At 40.0% G+C, this 17,949-nt stretch overlaps 2 protein-coding genes across 4 annotated transcripts; one reads left to right on the top strand and one right to left on the bottom strand.

Moving 5' to 3' along the window:
* Window positions 1-218: 218 nt before the first annotated feature.
* Window positions 219-11,248, top strand: LOC124375482 (zinc finger homeobox protein 4-like). Of its 3 annotated transcripts, none has more exons than XM_046833864.1 (4): window positions 219-1,353; window positions 8,078-8,218; window positions 8,501-8,558; window positions 9,227-11,248. In XM_046833864.1, the coding sequence occupies exons 1-4, from the start codon at window positions 1,057-1,059 to the stop codon at window positions 10,921-10,923; spliced, it is 2,193 nt and encodes a 730-aa protein (XP_046689820.1). In that variant the 5' UTR covers window positions 219-1,056; the 3' UTR covers window positions 10,924-11,248. The 3 variants fall into 3 exon arrangements, with proteins under 3 accessions (XP_046689820.1, XP_046689822.1, XP_046689821.1); XM_046833866.1 differs by having other exon boundaries at window positions 1,211-2,455; XM_046833865.1 differs by lacking the exon at window positions 219-1,353 and adding an exon at window positions 4,140-5,125.
* A 2,459-nt stretch (window positions 11,249-13,707) lies between these two features.
* Window positions 13,708-16,591, bottom strand: thtpa (thiamine triphosphatase). The gene is made up of 3 exons (XM_046833708.1): window positions 16,397-16,591; window positions 14,861-15,361; window positions 13,708-14,002 (listed from the first exon to the last, which is right to left on the bottom strand). Exons 1-3 carry the CDS (start codon window positions 16,464-16,466, stop codon window positions 13,902-13,904), a joined length of 672 nt encoding a protein of 223 aa, XP_046689664.1. The 5' UTR covers window positions 16,467-16,591; the 3' UTR covers window positions 13,708-13,901.
* Between the last annotated feature and the right edge of the window lie 1,358 nt (window positions 16,592-17,949).

Genomic DNA, 17,949 nt, shown 5'->3' with positions numbered 1-17,949 from the left:
GTGTGTGTGTGTGTGTGTGTGTGTGTGTGTCGATACAAATCAACCAAGGTGTCTACAAATGTATGGCAAAACATTTATGTGCAATAATTTTGTAATGTGATCAACATTTTCAATTTGCTATTAGACAAGACAAAAAAAACATGATCCTTGTAGTTTAATTATCTATAAATGTCCTTATTGAGTCACAATAAAAAAATAGACAAAACATCAACACCTTTTTATTACTTGTTTATTAATATTTAAAAAAAAAGAACGTATTATTTAATTAATACTAATGCAATAATCCATAACATAACATTATAAGCTCTGAGGGTGTATAGCACAAGCGCTACCGTAAAGCGTGGTGTATCTGCGCACCTCATTTCCGCAGACATGTTGTGAAGGAAGTGCATTTGGCATGATTTAATCAGACACCTCCCTTATTAACACCAGAACTGCATATTTAATATATGTATTTTAGTTTTTAATACTTTATATATATATTCTTTAATAACAAAGCTATAACTTAGAGGCGCTTATACTCGTTTGTTACGACATAAACACAGCGCTCAGTGGCGAGATAAAAGCGTGCACGCTTAATACGTGAGCGCGTTACAAACAGCTCCGTCCTCCCTTACAGAAGTGCCCTAAGTAGTGTGCGAATTTAAACGATTACGCGTCCTAAATAGTTCACGTTATATCTATTGGGAATGTCATGGGAATACACGTCATACCGGAAGTGTAGTTCTATTGTTTACACGGAAACACCTGGGGGTAAAAGGGGGCATTTAAAAGTTACACGTTATAAAAGTTACAATGTCAAGTACAACTAATATAGGAAAAAGTAATAAAAACATAATGCACGGTTAAAGCACGAATTTGTTAAGTAACCTGGTTGCTAAGTAGCTCACTAATGGAGGGAGGGGGGGCTTAAGAATTAAACACGTGACAGGAAAGCGTTATTGCGTCAAAAGAACATAAGAGCCAATCAGGATGCGATATGCAAATACGAGCCATTCTAAGGGAGTACAGAAAAACCTGTTCTGAAAACACCATAGAAAAGCAGAAGTGCACAAAATGACTGACTGCATGTGCCGGGGATGTTATTCGGGCTCCGGGGCCTCGCTTCATTACATCCCGAAGGATCCGGAGACACGGCAGAAGTGGATCGATTTCATTTACAGAAACCGCACGGCGCCGACACTGAAGAACCTGGACCGGATCAGGATCTGCAGCGCGCATTTCACCGAGGAATGCTTCACGAATTACCGGCAGAAAATGATGGGATTCGGGAAAAGGCTCATCCTGAGGCCGAACGCTGTCCCGACCATAGCGGTGCGAGTGGAGCTCATGACACCGAGCAGGACACGACAGGTAAACCTTCATCTCATTCACCGTTATCCAAACACACCGGGGTGCCTGCCTTCTGATGCTCTCCTAGATCTCTGATGATCTGACAGCTCTTCCTACATCTCTGATGATCTGACAGCTCTTCCTACATCTCTGATGATCTGACAGCTCTTCCTACATCTCTGATGATCTGACAGCTCTTCCTACATCTCTGATGATCTGACAGCTCTTCCTAGATCTCTGATGATCTGACAGCTCTTCCTAGATCTCTGATGCTCTCTTGGAGCTCCTCCTAGATCTCTGATGCGCTCCTAAATCTCTGGTGATCTCTTAGATCTCTGATGCTCTCTTAGAGCGCCTCCTAGATCTCTGATGCGCTCCTAAATCTCTGGTGATCTCTTAGATCTCTGATGCTCTCTTAGAGCTCCTCCTAGATCTCTGATGCGCTCCAAAATCTCTGGTGATCTCTTAGATCTCTGATGCTCTCTTACAGCTTTTCATAGATCTCCAATGCGTGCCCAGATCTGTGATGCTCTCTTAGATCCCCGATGATCTCTTAGAGCTCCTCCTAGATCTGTGGTGCGCTTCTAGATCTCTGATGCTTTTTTACAACTCTTCTTAAATCTCCGATGCTCTCTTAGAGCTCTTCCGAGATCTCCGATGCGCTCCTAGATCTCTGATGCGCTCGTAACCCTCTCGTGCTCTCAGTCTTGTGATGCACTGGTCCAGTCTCCTTTAACCCAGATGATTTATTTTCAAGCAGATCAGTGCGCTGTAATCACTATGCACTGACTTTCTCCCCTCACTAACCTCCATCTCTACGGATCTTCGTCCTTAATCCCGAATGACGGATTTTAATATTGATAACGCCGCACCGCCAACCGAGCATCGAGCGGAAAAGCGCTTCCGGTCCGGGACGTGCCAAAGTAAAAGCCGCACGCGCAAGTTTTCCAGACGCATTTCCCCTTTAACAGTTCTAGAGTCTATAATAAATTCGAAAGCACGCGGCCTCATATTCTCTGACTATTTGTAGATGACCGTCAAGAAAGACGCGTTTTGCTTGCGTCATCAGTCTGCGCCAGGAGGGCGCGCACACATGAGAGGAAACTTCAACATTCAATTCAATGTGACTTTTATTTTATTTGTATTTTTATAATCAGAATGTTCGGTTTTTAGTGTCAGTTTCTCTTGTAAATAATACCAATATGAATTTAAGTTCAATGGTTTTTAGTTTAAATATGCCTTAAAGTTACCTTTCAGACATTTGTTGGGGTCTGTAGATGTTTTCTAAGGTCTGCTGGGGTTTGGTGAAATCTGTAGAGGTCTGTTAAGGGTTGCTTAAGTCTATAGAGGTCTGATTAGGTTTGTAGAGATCTAATGACGTCTGTAAAGGTTTGCTGAAGTCTGTAGAGGTCCTCTAAGGTCTCAAGTCAAGTCAAGTAGGCTTTTATTGTCCAACCAAATCCAGTGCAGTACAGTGAAAAGAAAAACGAAGGAACACGGTACTATTCAAAACCTAAAACTATGTAAAGTGCAATCATTTAGTGCAAAAGAAAAAGTACTGAGAGACAGTAAACACAGTGATTGTCAACATAATGAACACAGTGACACTGGAACACCAGCCAGTACGGTACAGTAGTTTTGTGCAAAAGGATAATTTGGATAAAAATAAATGCTGTACATGTAAATACAGTATTCTAGCAATATCTCTGTATATGCTCCCATGAAGTCTTCTCTTTATGGTAAACTTAGATTCTGATACACCTACTTCCTGCAGAGTGTTCTACACTTCGGTGAATGTTGTGAAGGGTTTTTTTTAAGTTCCCGAGCTCACCAGTGCACTTATTTATTTATTTTATTTATTTATTTATTTATTTATTGCTCAGAATGTACCAAACTGTTGATTTGGCCACTCCAAACATTTCTGCTATCTCTCATATCATCCTAATGATAGTCTGTTTCACTTCCATTGGGAGGTCTTTTGAACACATGTTGGGATTCACAGCAACAGCTTCTGAACAGAAATTTCACACGAAGAATCAATTCCAGATCTTTTATCTGCTCAGTTGATGATGGATTAATAAGGGAACAGCCCATAAAATAGCTTGTAAAGAAATTGTCTGATTACTTTTGGTCCCTTGAAAAAGAGTCGGCTACAGATTAAGGAGCTGTAATTCCTAAACCATCCTCCCTATGTTTATGTGAATACACTCAAATTACAGCAGAGGGTCTGCACTATAAGGCCATATTTATAACTGTATTTTGAATATGTTTTGGTAAAACAAAACTTGTGTCAGTGTCCAAATATTTCTAAGCCTAACTGTACCTGAATGCTGGATTATACGGAAGTCCTAAGAGGCCATGCATTATAATTGTATTGTTTGTTTTGGTCGTGATCACGACTTATTATTCTCCACGTGACCCACCAGCATGGGTCCACATGTCCACTTGGAAAAAAGTTATTACCCATGACACTACCTCTAGAACGTGCTCTTATGCCCAGTACACGGGTTAAGTACTGATCACAAGGAAACAATGTTTATTTCAAGAACACGAGACAATTAAGTCGTGATCACAAGAAAACTAGAAACTGTTATAATGCATTATTAGGTAGGATCATAAGCCTGCATTAATAAATAAACCTAATTGTTGATCACAAGCCTATTTAAAAATTATCCCTATAGTTTTATGATGAAATATCAATAAATATGGCAAAACCAATGGAACAAAATATGTTTTTGTGTTAAGTGGGTGATTAACAATGAATTCTCTGAACCCACAGATCACCATGTCGAGCAAACGCGTCACCGTAAAGCGTGGTGTACGTGCGCACTAATATTCCAGCAGACACTTTGTGAAGGAACTGTAGTTGACGTGGTTTTATCAGACACTTCCCGTATCAACACCGAAATTGCATACAATACATTTAAATTTGTAAAAAATCTTTAAAACGTTCATGTAAACACGAATTTATATAAGATATAATTTTGAGGTGCTCATACTCGTGTTCTTACGACACCAACGCAGCTGTGAAGGCATTGCACGCCAAATGCGTGAGCGCGTTTCAAACAGCTCCGTCCTTCATACAGAAGTGCCCTAAATAGTGTACAAAATAGGGAAAATTGAGCATCCTATGTAGTTCTCGTTATATCTATTTAGTACGTATCCACGGTTTGTCTTGATCCTTCGTGTGCGCGAGATCCCGGAAGTGTAGCTTTCTGTCGTTTGCACGGCAACACCAGACAGTGAAGGGAGAATTTAAAAGTTATAAATCTCACAATATTAAGTCCACTCTAATAAAAAAACAAAACAAAAAAAAAAAACTCCCGGGTCCGTATACCTTTCGGAAAGTCTTATTCCGAATATGGCCCCTCATGACGTCACGAAGGGCGGAATTCCTTGTATGGGCCCTTCTACCGGAAGAGCGCGCACACAGCAACGAGAGCGAGAGCACCACCGTTCACGTGCTTTATAGGCTAAGGAATTCGTTGGCAGCGGACTGCATAGGACTTGCTCGAAAAGAATGTCTCCAAAAAAGTGTATTTTTGGTTGTGAGGGAAAGACAACACTGTTCAGCTTCCCAAAGAACCCAGAGTTACGCGAACAGTGGGTGCAGTTTGTTTTTTCAGGGCAGCAACAGCGTTTTGCAAATGTGTTCGTTTGTTCCCGTCATTTCGGCGACGACTGCTTTAGAAACAAGGCTCAGTTCGACGCCGGATTTGCACAGCGTTTGATACTGAAAAATGGAGCAGCCCCAGCGATAAAAAATCCCAGTCATAAATCAGAACCACAGGGGGTAAGTGAAACTTACCAATGGCCTCTAAGCAAATGTACAATATGACACGTTGCTTTCTAGTCATTGTTGCTCAATGTTTCATTTTAGCCCCGGGATCCGATTCTGGATCGAATACGTACTTCCAGATCTGATTGATAGCCATAGCTCGTTTAAGTCCATAAAGTTTTTGTTCCTGTTTTATTTACAGCAATATCACAGATTGCACACGATATCTACACTCAGGGTTCATACTCATTCCTATGGTCTGGACTATTATGGGGGGAAAAAGAAAGAACACTGAGTATTAAAAAATATTTGTGTTTCCATCCTATTGCCCTATTCGGTTTTCTAACATAAAATAAAAATGTTTCCAAAAAAAATATAAAACAAGTTGCACAGTCAGAGGCGCTGTGCTGCCATGGCAGCTGCTGCCTCACAGTGCAACAACCAATCACATCTACACTCATCCATTTGAAAACAGCGTTTTCGTCACTTCCCAAAAGTTGCTCATCCACACTGAAACGTTTTCCAAAAGAGACATGCAAACGTCATTTTCAAATGTATTTGCTTTGAAGGGCGTTTTCAAAAAAGCTACGTTTTAGTTGGCTGAAAATGCAGAAACGGAGAAAAAAATATATTATTAAACGAAAACGTATTAGTGTGGTCATGGCCAAAAGGTGTTTTTGTTTTTTTGTGGATTTAGGAGCAGACGCCAAAAAGATCGTTGCTAGACGTGATTGGTTGTTGCTATTGTGAGGCAGCAGCTGCCATGGCAGCACAGCGCCTCTGCCTGTGCAACTAAACACATGGAAAATATCAGAGATTCTGATTCTGACATACATCAGAGATCGTAGCGTAACGCATTTCAGACGTTAAATATGGTCTTAATAATCTTTAGGGAAGTGCATATTTAAGTCTGAAAATGTTTTTGAATTTTGAAATAAAAAAAGGTGTAGGAACCCTGTACACTGCTCGCGATTAAATAATAGATAAATGCTGTTAAACCACTGGAACCCTTGAAATTCACCACGAATCGAACAGCAATTCACGTTTCATACTCGATTCATAGAAAATAGCGTTGAGCTAAGCAGTAGCTGGACCTCAGGCAATTAAGGTACAGTAATTTAAATACTGAAGTCTGCTGATGTCTGTAAATGTCCCCTAAATCTGGAAAGATTTTCTGAAACCTTCGGTGGTCTGCTTAGTTTGCTGTAGAGGTTTGCTGTAGATGTTTGCCGAGGTCAACGGAAGTCTTTGTAGATCTGTTGGAGATCTGTTGAGGTCTGTCGAGGATTTCTAAGGTCTGTAGAGGCTTGCTGAGGATATATATATCCATTCAAAATTTTCAATCATCTCTCTCCCGCCAATACGGCTCAAACATTCCGCGCTTCAGATTCTCCTCAGGCATTCTGTCCAATCGAATGCTCTCAGAATCTGAAGTGTCCCACCCTCACTCTTTAATGAAGTCAGTAATCATTAGATCAGAGATTATTAATGTCTTTAGTTGACAAGAGACTGCTGTTCCTAGTCTTTCAGTAGCTCCATAGTTTATGGCACAATTAATTAAATACATTGAAACAACAAAAATTCATTTTCTAAAACAACATTACTTAAAACTTAGTACTACCGTCAACAGGCTGTGAGGTAATGTTACTGGCTATTTAAAAAAAGGGGCGGGGCCACCTGATGCCTTGCCCTGACTTCCTGTTATGGACATTTGTGTCACATCGAATACTCATGGAGTGTTTTAGGGCCTTGAATGGAGACTCAGTGATTAATATTTTATATGTATTTGTTCTGCGAGGGTTTTTTTTTTTATCCACCCAATAGCATACACAAACATCTAGATATCAGTCGTCAGATGGTTTTGTCAGCCATTGAGAATGTTTTAAAGCCATGTTCTGAAATCATACGTTCTAAAGCTACGTTCATGTACACAGTAACTTACAGTGAATATGATATATGGTATAACTCCCAAGTACGACTGAGGCTGTATAATGAGCTAAAGGCTATTGGTTATTGAGAAAGTAGCGTTTAAATAGTCCAAATTTGACTTCCCGGTTCAGTCCACAGAGACCACAGAGCTCAATTTATGACCCAATATTTGTAATTTTTTTCTTACAATTTGTGATTTTTCACTGCAGAACATGACATTGAATGATGATTTAATCTACGGTGTGCCAGCGGTGAGCGAGTGGTGGGCGTCCCCCTTTTAGGGTTGCAAAATTCCATGTATTTGAAAGACTGGAAACTTTCCATGGAAATGAATTGGAATTAATAAGAATAGACTGTGAATTTGCAAAATCGCAGGTCATTAACAGGGAATTTAAATGTAGTTGAAAAAAAATGTAACAGGTTAATCTTGGTTTAAACAACTGAGCTGAGTTTCTACCCTGAACATTCATCAATCTCATAGGGGGTGTGGCCACTGAGACCACACCCCCTAAATATACTGTGCATTCCCTCATTACATAAGATGGATAATAAATCCTGCATGCACAATAATGTCAGAAAATGTCCAACTTGGCGAGTATTCACGTAAATTATATAAACATTACATAGATTTATGTTTAAAACTTCTTTTTTTTCTATGTTTAAGAATTAAATCAAATGTCATTTGCATCATTTTGCATGCATGTCAGCTTATGACCAAACAACGTGCAAATATTTATATTTGTATATAATAAAGTTGATATAATTTTCCCCAAATTTCTAATGAATTCCCATAAATTCCTGGTATGTTTCTGACCTGGAATATTTCCAAAATTCCCCAGATTATTTTCCCATACAAAGTTTCCAGACATGTCCCGCCCCCCTTTGCAACCCTAATGGCTTTGTGACACTTCATATGCAATGTGCTTCGAGTGTATTGTAACAACAGTTTGGGGAAGAACCACACATGGGAATGAGTAATCATTTGACTGGATGTATTTTTTTGTTTATTTGTTTATTTGTTTGTCTCTTCGACTTTAGGAGAAAGTGGAAGAAACCACAGCCGAAACACGCCTGTGCCCATTGTGTCAAAGATGCCAAAAGGACAGCGAGGCTCTTGCTTGTCACCTGACTAAAAAACACAGCGTGCATCCAGCTTGTCTTGAAAACCTACTCGTTTCAGTGAGTATTTTAATATTACTAGCTATTAATAAATACTAGCTATAACTAAAATGACATTTTAAATAGGTCTTTATGGAGTATTGCCGATTATACTGTATTTTAACATTAGACAGTTTTAGTCCACGTTATAATACAGTTCCCCCCACAAATTATTTTTAAATAATTAAATACTTGTTTGCCAAAGTAAAACATATCTTTGGCCATTCAGTTACATTTGAGTTACATGGAGTACCTCTAAATATGTTCCTTCTCATTTTTTCTTTTCTCGACCTCGTCTTTAAGGCACCTTATGCGATCCGTTCCAGTGATGGAGTCACAGAATCCAGTCCAGAAAATATCAGTAAGTTTAAGCTGAATTTTGCATTATTGAATGTTCACACACACACCGATCAGGCATAACTTTATGGTCATTAATCAGGCTTAACATTATGACCACCTGCCTAATAATGTATTGGTCCCCTTTTGCTGCCGCAAACAGTTCTGACCCATCGAGCATTAACGGCATGAACATCTTCAGCAATTTGAGCTGTTCATCTGTTACATCGGACCACAAGGATCAGCCTTCGCTCCCCACGTGCATCAATGACCCTCAGCCACCCGTGACCCTGTCAGCGGTTCCCCACTGTTCCTTCAATGGAGCACTTTTGATAGATACTGACCACTGCAGACCAGAACATCCCACAAGAGCTGCGGTTTTGGAGATGCTCTGACCCAGTCGTTTAGACGTTACAATTTGGCTCTTGTCTGACTCAAATGCTTACGCTTGCCCATTTTTCCTGCTTCTAACACGTCAACTTTGAGGACAAAATGTTCACGTGATGCCTAATAATATCCCACCCACTAACAGGTGCCATGATGAAGAGATAATCAGTGCTTTTTACTTCACCGCTCATGATGTTCTAATGTCATAATGTTATTCCTGATCGTTTTAAATATCAATACCATTTACGTTTATGTAAATCACTTGTGCATTATCAATTAACATTTTACATTTCCTTTCCTTGAAAGACGGCACATCGCAGCAGAAGTCCTTCACCGAATCCGCTTTAATTCCAGTTCAACAAGATGCTTCGTCCCAGGAACATGATACTAGTGATAAATCAGGAGTAGCGAACAAAGGAAGTGGCGACAGTGACTCGGGAGCCTCAGTCGAAAACGATCCAAACATTGCTGCTGCTAAAGGCAACGTTAGCCACCCTTTCAAGTGTCACGCATGTCTGAAATACTTTACTCACAAATCTGCATTGAACGTACACTATAATTCAGCCACTCATATCCAAAAGACGAGAACAGAAGCAAGGAATAACGGTGATTCCACATCCCCTATCCTTGCTTACCCTTATGTCTCTAGCAAGCCGTACCAGTGTGACGTGTGCCACGTCTCTTACTTTTACCCCTTCGGCTTGGAGAACCATCTAAAGTCTGTGTTGCACCAGAGTCGTACCAGGAAGGCTGGAATCACTGCAGCGATTTCCAAAACTAATACAGGGACCGGGATCACCGTGGCGAACCTGGGAGGCAGCACCGTGCCTAGTGCCAAGAATCATAACTGTGTGCCACAAGCAGAGAAGGTTCGGATTCAACCTGCTTCCTCGTCGCTTCCTAATCCAGTGTTGTCGGCTCAGGCAGTGCCTGCTGTTCTCCCTCTCCTAACATTAGCTCCAAACTCTGTTCCACACACCCTTGTTCCCTCTGTCTTTCCTGCACCTGGGACTTCAACGACTCAGCTAATACCCCAGCCCCAAATGCTAATGCCTCTTATCGTGAACGGGCTCCAAACCCACGGTCCAACCCCAGACGGCCCTCGGCATCTGTTGCAGCAAGCTGTGAATGTTCTTGGTCTCAGTTCATCACAGCATGTTCAAGAACTTTGCTCAAGTGAAACACAAAGTCATTTGGCAACTACTATAGTCTCCAGCGCATCTCAGACAACTTTAGAGACGATTAAATCTGCTGACGTGGCAGGAGTGAAAATTGAAATCAAGGAGGAGCCCTGTGATCGAGAGGTATCACCGATGGACCCCTGTACAGCGGACGCTATAAGTCAGGGATTGAAACAAGAGTGGGATGGAATCGAGAACAGTAGAACTACTAATATTACTTTTTTCAGAATAGACGGTGGGGACAAGCAGCAGAGCAAAGCTGTAAGTATGGGGGAAAATTCAAAAAGACACCCTCCGGATGCAAATAAAGCTTTAAGAACCGAAGACCTTCAGAGTTCACATGTTACCAGAACCAGTCCTTCAAAATGCAACCCTTCAAACGCTAAGCATGTCTTAACGTCTTCAAGAACCATGACTTGTTCAAGCTTGCCCTCTGGACCTCCAGTATTAACCGAGTTTCAGTCCGAGGTCCTGTGGGCTTTTCTCGAGTCGCAGAACGAGGCAGATTCGGTCATTCCACCAAGAGAAGATTGTGAAACCCTTGGCAGGGTCGTAGGACTAACTGAGGACGAGGTACGAAATTGGCTAGCGAACACCCATCGTACCAAAGAAAGGCATTGTGCAGATGTAAAATCATGCTATGAGAGACGAGAAAGCACAGAGGATGACGAAGATGATCTAATGATTGATGAAAGCGGGGGGATAGTCATTCGCTCGACTACGGATTTCCTTTCAGACGAAGACGGCGGAGATAAACACACCACAGTGGATAAGAAGAGAAAAAGGGTCATGGAAATGGAAGATTCCGACGAGGACTCATGAGAGGAAATGTGCAGATTTTGTTATCAATTTACAACCAGATGATCCTCCAGTTGACCCTCATGGTTTTTAAACCACTCATACCTTTGTGTCCACCAATTACTTTCAGTCTCAGGTTCAAAAACCATTTCCAAGACATAGTTATGTATATATATTGAATGTTGTTGTGATTTCATTTCATTCATTACTCTGTTGGTTCCCTTCGGTTTTTGGGGAGCTGATTGGTAAAAAGCAACACTACAGTTTTTCACTTTTTATTATCTTACCATGTAAATTTTGGTTTCTTTCTGATTAATGTGTATATAATATATAACAGTGTCTATGTTCAGCCATGTACAAAAATGTTTATTATAAAAAGAAAGCTTTATATGGTGCGAATATTAAACATTTTCTCTATTTGTGTTACACACGCTCGGCTTTTGCTCGGTCTTCTTCAACCATTCACGTTTCACTGCACTATTAATTAAGGTTGGAGTATGACCAAATCATACTAGTTCTGCTGGGATGTACCCATTCTTTGCATTGTTCCACATAGGTTTATTCACCATGCACACCAAGAAATTGAAACAAAAGATTTGATCATACTTATAATGTTTTCACAGAGTTACAATAACACACATATATTTCAGTATTAAACAACACTTCGTTCTGGTCCACTAATCTGATTGGCTGAGCACCGTTAAGAGGGTACTTTTATTTAGTATAAACACACCATGATGTTTTACTGCTCGTCTGTATTCACCACATACATTTCCACTTTTAGCAATAGTCCTAAATATAAAGCCTGAAAAGCCATCAGAGGAAGATGTGGCGGAAGAAGGAACACCAGTTTAATTCCCAGATGTACCTGTAACAGAAATTATTCAGAGCTAGATGACAGACTATAAAGTGTTTTGCTTATTTGGGATTTATTCTCATTAGCAGAGGGAAAAAAGAACAACACGTGGACCCTATTGTGACCAGAATGTCACTTAGTCAGTAGGAAGTATAACTATGTAATCCTGACTGTAATATTGCATAAACCGAACCCAATTTAATTATTAGAGGTATATCTACACCAATCAGGAATAACATTAGAACATTATGAGCAATGAAGTAAGAAAACACTCTCTCTTCATTGTGGCACCTGTTAGCGGGTGGGATATTATTAGGCAGCAAGTGGACATTTTCTCCTCAAAGTTGATATGTTAAAAGCAGGAAAAATGGGCAAGCGTAAGGATTTGAGTTTAGTGCCAAATTGTGACGTCTAGACGTCTGGGTCAGAGCATCTCCAAAACTGCCTCTCTCATGGGATGTTCTGGTCTGCACTGGTCATTGTCTATCAAAAGTGGTCCCAGGAAGGAACAGTGGTGAACAGGGTCATGGGTGGCCGAGGCTCATTGATGCACGTGCAGAGAGAAGGCTGGCATGAATGGTCCGATCTAACAGACGAGCTCCTGTAGCTCAAACTGCTGGAGAAGTTAATGTTGGTTCTAATAGAAAGGTGTCAGAATACACAGTGCATTACAGTTTGTTGCGTACGTGGTTTAGCCACAGATTAGTTGATATTGAGCAGGTGGTCATAACCAGGACTTTAAGGACCAACTGTGCGAATCTTGAATGTCACAAATGAAGGCGAGTGTACGGCATCAAGATGAACTACTGATCAACTAGTTCTCTAAAATTGGTCAACTATGAATCTCGTGAACCTTCATTTGGTGAGCAAATACAGACGGAGCAAAACAATTACAATTCATGAAAATGGACGAACAACCAGGAAACAAACAAACACTAGTACAGTACAGTAAAAGTGTGAATCCTCTTCAATCAGTATAAATTAGAGTTTTTCTCAGTTGCTTTGGAGTGTTTCTCAGATCAGAAATGAAATTCTCAAAACTCCTTGTTAACCTCCACATCATGTAGTCATTTGTGCTTATCATAAGAACATTTCTTGTTGCTTTGATCAAATCGCGAATGCTTTTGTACATTCATTAAATCGATTGTGTACAATTTTCTGATGCTTCCTATGCTTTCAATTGCTTATTATGTTGATCAAAATATATTATACTGGTTGTACCTGAATAGCCGTAACCCCCAAAACATCTCAGCATCAGTTCATTGTATAAGTCAGTGAATGCAAAATGGTTAAACCAGTTGTCATCTTCTGTCATCTAAAATTTCTATTAACTTTTTTTTTTGTAAATGTGACTTGAATTGATGAATTGTGTAGATGAATCTTGAATGTCACTAATGAAGGCGAGTGAACGGAATCAGATCAACCAATGATCTACTAGTTCTCTAAAACAGGTCAAAGGTGATTCTTGTGAGCCTTCAATTGGAGACAGAGCAAAACACAGAATTATACATTCTGAATTTGTTGTTCAACTAAGAAACAAAGGAACACTTTTACAGTGCAGCAAAAGTGAAGCCTGTGTCTCTTGCAATCAATATAAATCAATACGCAATCAAATAAATGAATTTGTGCTGCTGAAATTCATAGATGACAAACAGAAGGAAGTCAAATTTTGTGCGATTTCAATCACTGTGATCCAAACTGTAGTTTCCATCAAGAAATCCTGAAACTGTGCAGCGTCATACTGAGAACATGCCTAAACATGTTAATGATTTGGTTTGTGAACAATGACAAAGGGACTTTTCACCCTGATGGGAATGAGATGTTCATCAACACAAACACTTACTGATTTTGAGAAAAGTACAGGCTTATGCAAGAAATCCGATGTGCAGTGAAATGCACTTATTTACTTGCAAATATTAAGGATGATTCGAGAAATGCTCCAAAGCAACAACTGTTTTTGTGATGTTTAATAAAATGCGACAAACTAGAAGTTTGATATTCTGAATCAAATGAAATTCATGGAATAATGAAGACCTTCCCCCTTGAACTCCCTCGGCTCTACGGTATATACCGTCTCGATACAGATATTGAATTACTGATGATCAAATAATGTTAATAAACAAAATGCATGTTCGTTACAATTATTTCACATGACATGAGCCTTAAGGAGTTCTGTGTAGTGATCTGGGCGAAATCGCTGAAGATAGACCTCCATTTTTCCCCGAGTCTTCTGCTCACCGCTGATCCCTAACGAGTGAAAAAGAGGTAAATGGTCATGATGACACATCAATACATCATAAAACTGAATGTTGGTATCTATCTCTCTAGATGTGGCTATCGATCTGTCTAATTTATTCCTCATTTAAATGAACACATTACTCTGGCTAGTGTTAAATACACTATATTGCAGTATTGGGTCTCCTGGTCATAAGTCTGGTATGTGATTTTTGAGCATTGTATTCCACATTTAGTCCCAATAATTCCCTCCACTCTTCTGGGAAGATTTTCTACACATCATTTTGGAGTGTGCTTAGCTTGGCATTGCCCCTGTGCACAAAGCCAGTTCCTTAAAGATCTGGTGTACATACTTTGGAGAGAAAGATCTTAAGTGGCCAGCTATAGAGCTCTGATCTCATTCCTACTGAACACCTTTGGGATGAATTGAAAGGCTCCATCACTATTTGCCTTTCACCCTTGTGGCTGATGAACACAAATATCCATAAGCACACTCCAAAATCTAGTGGAACATCTTCCCAGGAGAGTGGTGGGATTTATAAGAGCAAATTGGGACTGAATGTGGAATACAATGCTCAAAAATCACATAACAGACTTATGACCAGGTGACCCAATACTTTTGGAAATATAGTGAATGTCGGCCATGTCTTTTTATAACTTCTCCTTTAAAAAAGGGGGGTGGGAGAGGGGGATTAGAAGACAGCGGTCATTAAAATGTCTTCCTAATAGTACACTGCAACTGAATCTATCTGCCTAAATCTGAATGCAATCTAATAGGAGTGACTATTATTCAAAGGTGATTTCAAATCAATGCTTCATTACAATATTTTATATATAATTATCAACACAGGTCTATTCCTCTCCATTCACCTAATATTTCAGCCGTCTTCTCGATACTCTGCATCGCAGACTTCATCTCGTTCCCTTCTGCAACAAGAACTTCAATCTCTCCCACGCAGTAGCCGAAATCGGCCCGATCCAGATCGACCCGGACTTTTCCGTGGCCCTCGTCGTACTCTAGCGCATAAGAACACCGCTGCGTGGTGAACTCTGCGAAACACTCCAGCTTCATTTCCTGCAGCCATTTCTCAAACTCGTGAACGTCTTTACCTCGTTCTGTCTGGAAGGAGTCCGATGTGGGGTCTACGTAAACTTCCATGAGTTCAGCTCTGATCTGAAGCATATCTGTAATCTCTCTGTATTTAGTGCACCCACCCTGCGCTCTTTTATCAGCGTTCGAATGCGATGACGTTGACCGTTTTAGCTCCCAGGATCCTTCTCGCTTTCTCAGCCAGAAATCTTTTAGGGTTAACGTGAAGTCTGTCGAGTCGAAGTACTGATCTTTAAACTCATACTGACCCAAACAAACAGCTAGGAAGAGAAGAAACAAGGGGAAATGTCAGCTCCTGGGCTTGCACCTGGTCAGGTGATTGTTGGAAGGGTTTTATATCATCAAGAAGTGAAAAAACAACATTCCATCTATTCATTAATTACAGATTAATAAAATCAATCACTATTTTAACATCTCAGTGAAGCACATTTCATTTGTTCTGTAATCCTGTAATGCTATTTGGGCTTTTCTATTCACCAGATGTGTCTCCTGGTTCAGGATCATACTCCACATCATCCTCAGACACCAAAGATATGGTCAGTAACCTCACATACACTGAATCTATGAGCTGTCTATTAGGTTATTGACCATATCTTTGGTGTCTGATGATGATGTGGAGTATGATCCTGAACCAGGAGACACATCTGATGAAGAGAACAGTCCAAAAACACTGAATCTCTCGCTCGTGTTGAAATAGACTGATGATGCAGAATGAAACTGATAACAAACATGAGCCTTATTTATAGATAACAATGTTCAGACACTTCTGTTCACAACACACCCCTGAAAGATAGATATAGATAGATATATAAAGATGGTATAAGAGGTGTAAGACGTGTCTGTGATGTGGGTGGTTGAGCGAATTTGATTTACAGAGCAACAGATAACTTTTATATACCTGGTGAGTCAATTTTGACCCGTAGCACCACAGATGTGACTTTTTTTTTTTTTTTAAGACTTTAGAATGGACTAAAAATGGTGAGACTGTTTGAGGACGTCATGAAGACTTGTTTCAACAGAAATTAGGTAAATAGTGTTGTTGTTTTTTTTGTTTACATATAAATTGTACATTTGACCTTAACACAATATAAAGGTTAAACAAAACAATCAACACTGGCATCTTAAGATATACCAATATGGTACACACTTAATGGATTATATACGATCATATCTCTCTCTCTCTCTCACTCACTCACTCACTCACACACACACACACACACACACACACACACACACACACACACACACACACACACACCATAAACAGCATTTCATAAAATCTTAATGAAACACACCTCCAATCTCTTTCAGTTTCTCTAGGATGTGTGTGTCACACACAAACTTCCGCTCCACCTCTACCGGCATAACTCTAGAATAAATCAGAGCAAAAAAAAAACAACAGAAAGAATGATAGAAAGAGAGAGATAAAGTGTGAGTCAAACCTCACAACAAGAATGAATTCACATAAAGCTTCCTGCAATTTCCTTCACTTCCGGGCTGCTCAACTACAATTTCAAAATAAAGGTTCAGCACGTTCTCATTAAACGCATAATGAAAAAGAGAGTTTGAATTGGTGCATCGGTAATTTCTTAAAATCGCTTTAAAGCTCAAATATAAAATAAATAATGATCTAAATGAATACATAGACAAATAAACAAACAAATAATAAATTATTAATAGAAATACTGATACATTAATTATTAAATGATACATAAAAGTGCAAGTTCTAATGTGTTGGTGCCTTTTAAACATTTGAGTTGTGTTTTCTATTTATTTGTTTGTTTGTTTATGAATGGTATGAAATCATAAATTTGTGGAAACCTTGATTTAATACAGTTTGTTATTTTTACCCATTTTGAGTTACAATTGAGCATCCGCAAGACACAGTGCCTGTTAGCAGCTATTCTTGTCCTTTTTATATTCTGTTATGTAAATAAAAAATATTCGTTGTTCAGCATATCATATGTACCATATATGTTGTTGTCAGATGAAATAAATAGACAATTTATGTTTTCATCCTATTTATTCGTTGTTTTAAACAGGAATTTACCACTTCAATTCATACACATGAGCAAAAACCTATAATATTTATCATACAGTTTGTTCAACATGTCATATGTGCCACATTCTGACCAATCAGAATGGAGGAGCTGAGCAGAGCTGCAGTGGAAGCATTCATGAAACCCTGGTGTGTGTGTGTGTGTGTGTGTGTGTGTGTGTGTGTGTGTGTGTGTGTGAGAGAGAGAGAGAGAGAGAGAGAGAGAGAGAGAGAGAGAGCATCTCAGCATCTTCAACTCTGCCACCTTCAGCTCCACCTCCTGTATTTTTGACAATGCCACTGTCTCTAAACCATACAACATCGCAGGTCTCACCAAGGTCTCATAAACTTTTACTCTTGCAGATACACTTCTATCACAACCCACTCCTGTCACTCTTCTACACCCACTCCACCCTGCCTACACTTTTTTCTCCACTTCTCTAACACACTCTCCATGACTTTGCATTGTTGACCCCAGGTACCTGAACTCCTCCACCTTCTCCACCTCCTCTCCATGCAACCGCACCACTCCACTGCCCTCCCTCTCATTCACACACATGTAGTCTTACTCCTACTGACTTTCATTCCCCTTCTCTCCAGCGCGTACCTCCCCCACTCCAGGCTCTTCTAAACCTGCTCACTACTCTCACCACAAATCACAATATCATCCGCAAACATCATAGTACACAAAGACTCCTGTCTGACCTTGTCCGTCAACCTGTCCTTTTGCGGCATGAAACCATACTGCTGCTCAAAGATGGTCACCTCTTCTCTCAGCCTGGCTTCAACTACTCTTTACCATAACTTCAT

Source organism: Silurus meridionalis, chromosome 21 (assembly GCF_014805685.1).
Source record: "Silurus meridionalis isolate SWU-2019-XX chromosome 21, ASM1480568v1, whole genome shotgun sequence".
NCBI classification, from domain to species: Eukaryota; Metazoa; Chordata; class Actinopteri; order Siluriformes; family Siluridae; genus Silurus; species Silurus meridionalis.
This window is presented reverse-complemented; position numbering and strand designations above follow the sequence as displayed.

Excerpts from the sequence above, each read along its gene's own strand:
- thtpa (XM_046833708.1), bottom strand. The coding sequence starts at position 16,466 with ATGCCGGTAGAGGTGGAGCGGAAGTTTGTGTGTGACACACACATCCTA. Across the intron at positions 15,362-16,396 it reads GAAACTGAAAGAGATTGGAG|CTGTTTGTTTGGGTCAGTAT; the intron begins GTGTGTTTCATT and ends TTCTCTTCCTAG. Across the intron at positions 14,003-14,860 it reads GAAGACGGCTGAAATATTAG|GGATCAGCGGTGAGCAGAAG; the intron begins GTGAATGGAGAG and ends TTCACTCGTTAG.
- LOC124375482 (XM_046833864.1), top strand. The coding sequence starts at position 1,057 with ATGACTGACTGCATGTGCCGGGGATGTTATTCGGGCTCCGGGGCCTCG. Across the intron at positions 1,354-8,077 it reads CACCGAGCAGGACACGACAG|GAGAAAGTGGAAGAAACCAC; the intron begins GTAAACCTTCAT and ends CTTCGACTTTAG. Across the intron at positions 8,559-9,226 it reads ATCCAGTCCAGAAAATATCA|ACGGCACATCGCAGCAGAAG; the intron begins GTAAGTTTAAGC and ends TTTCCTTGAAAG.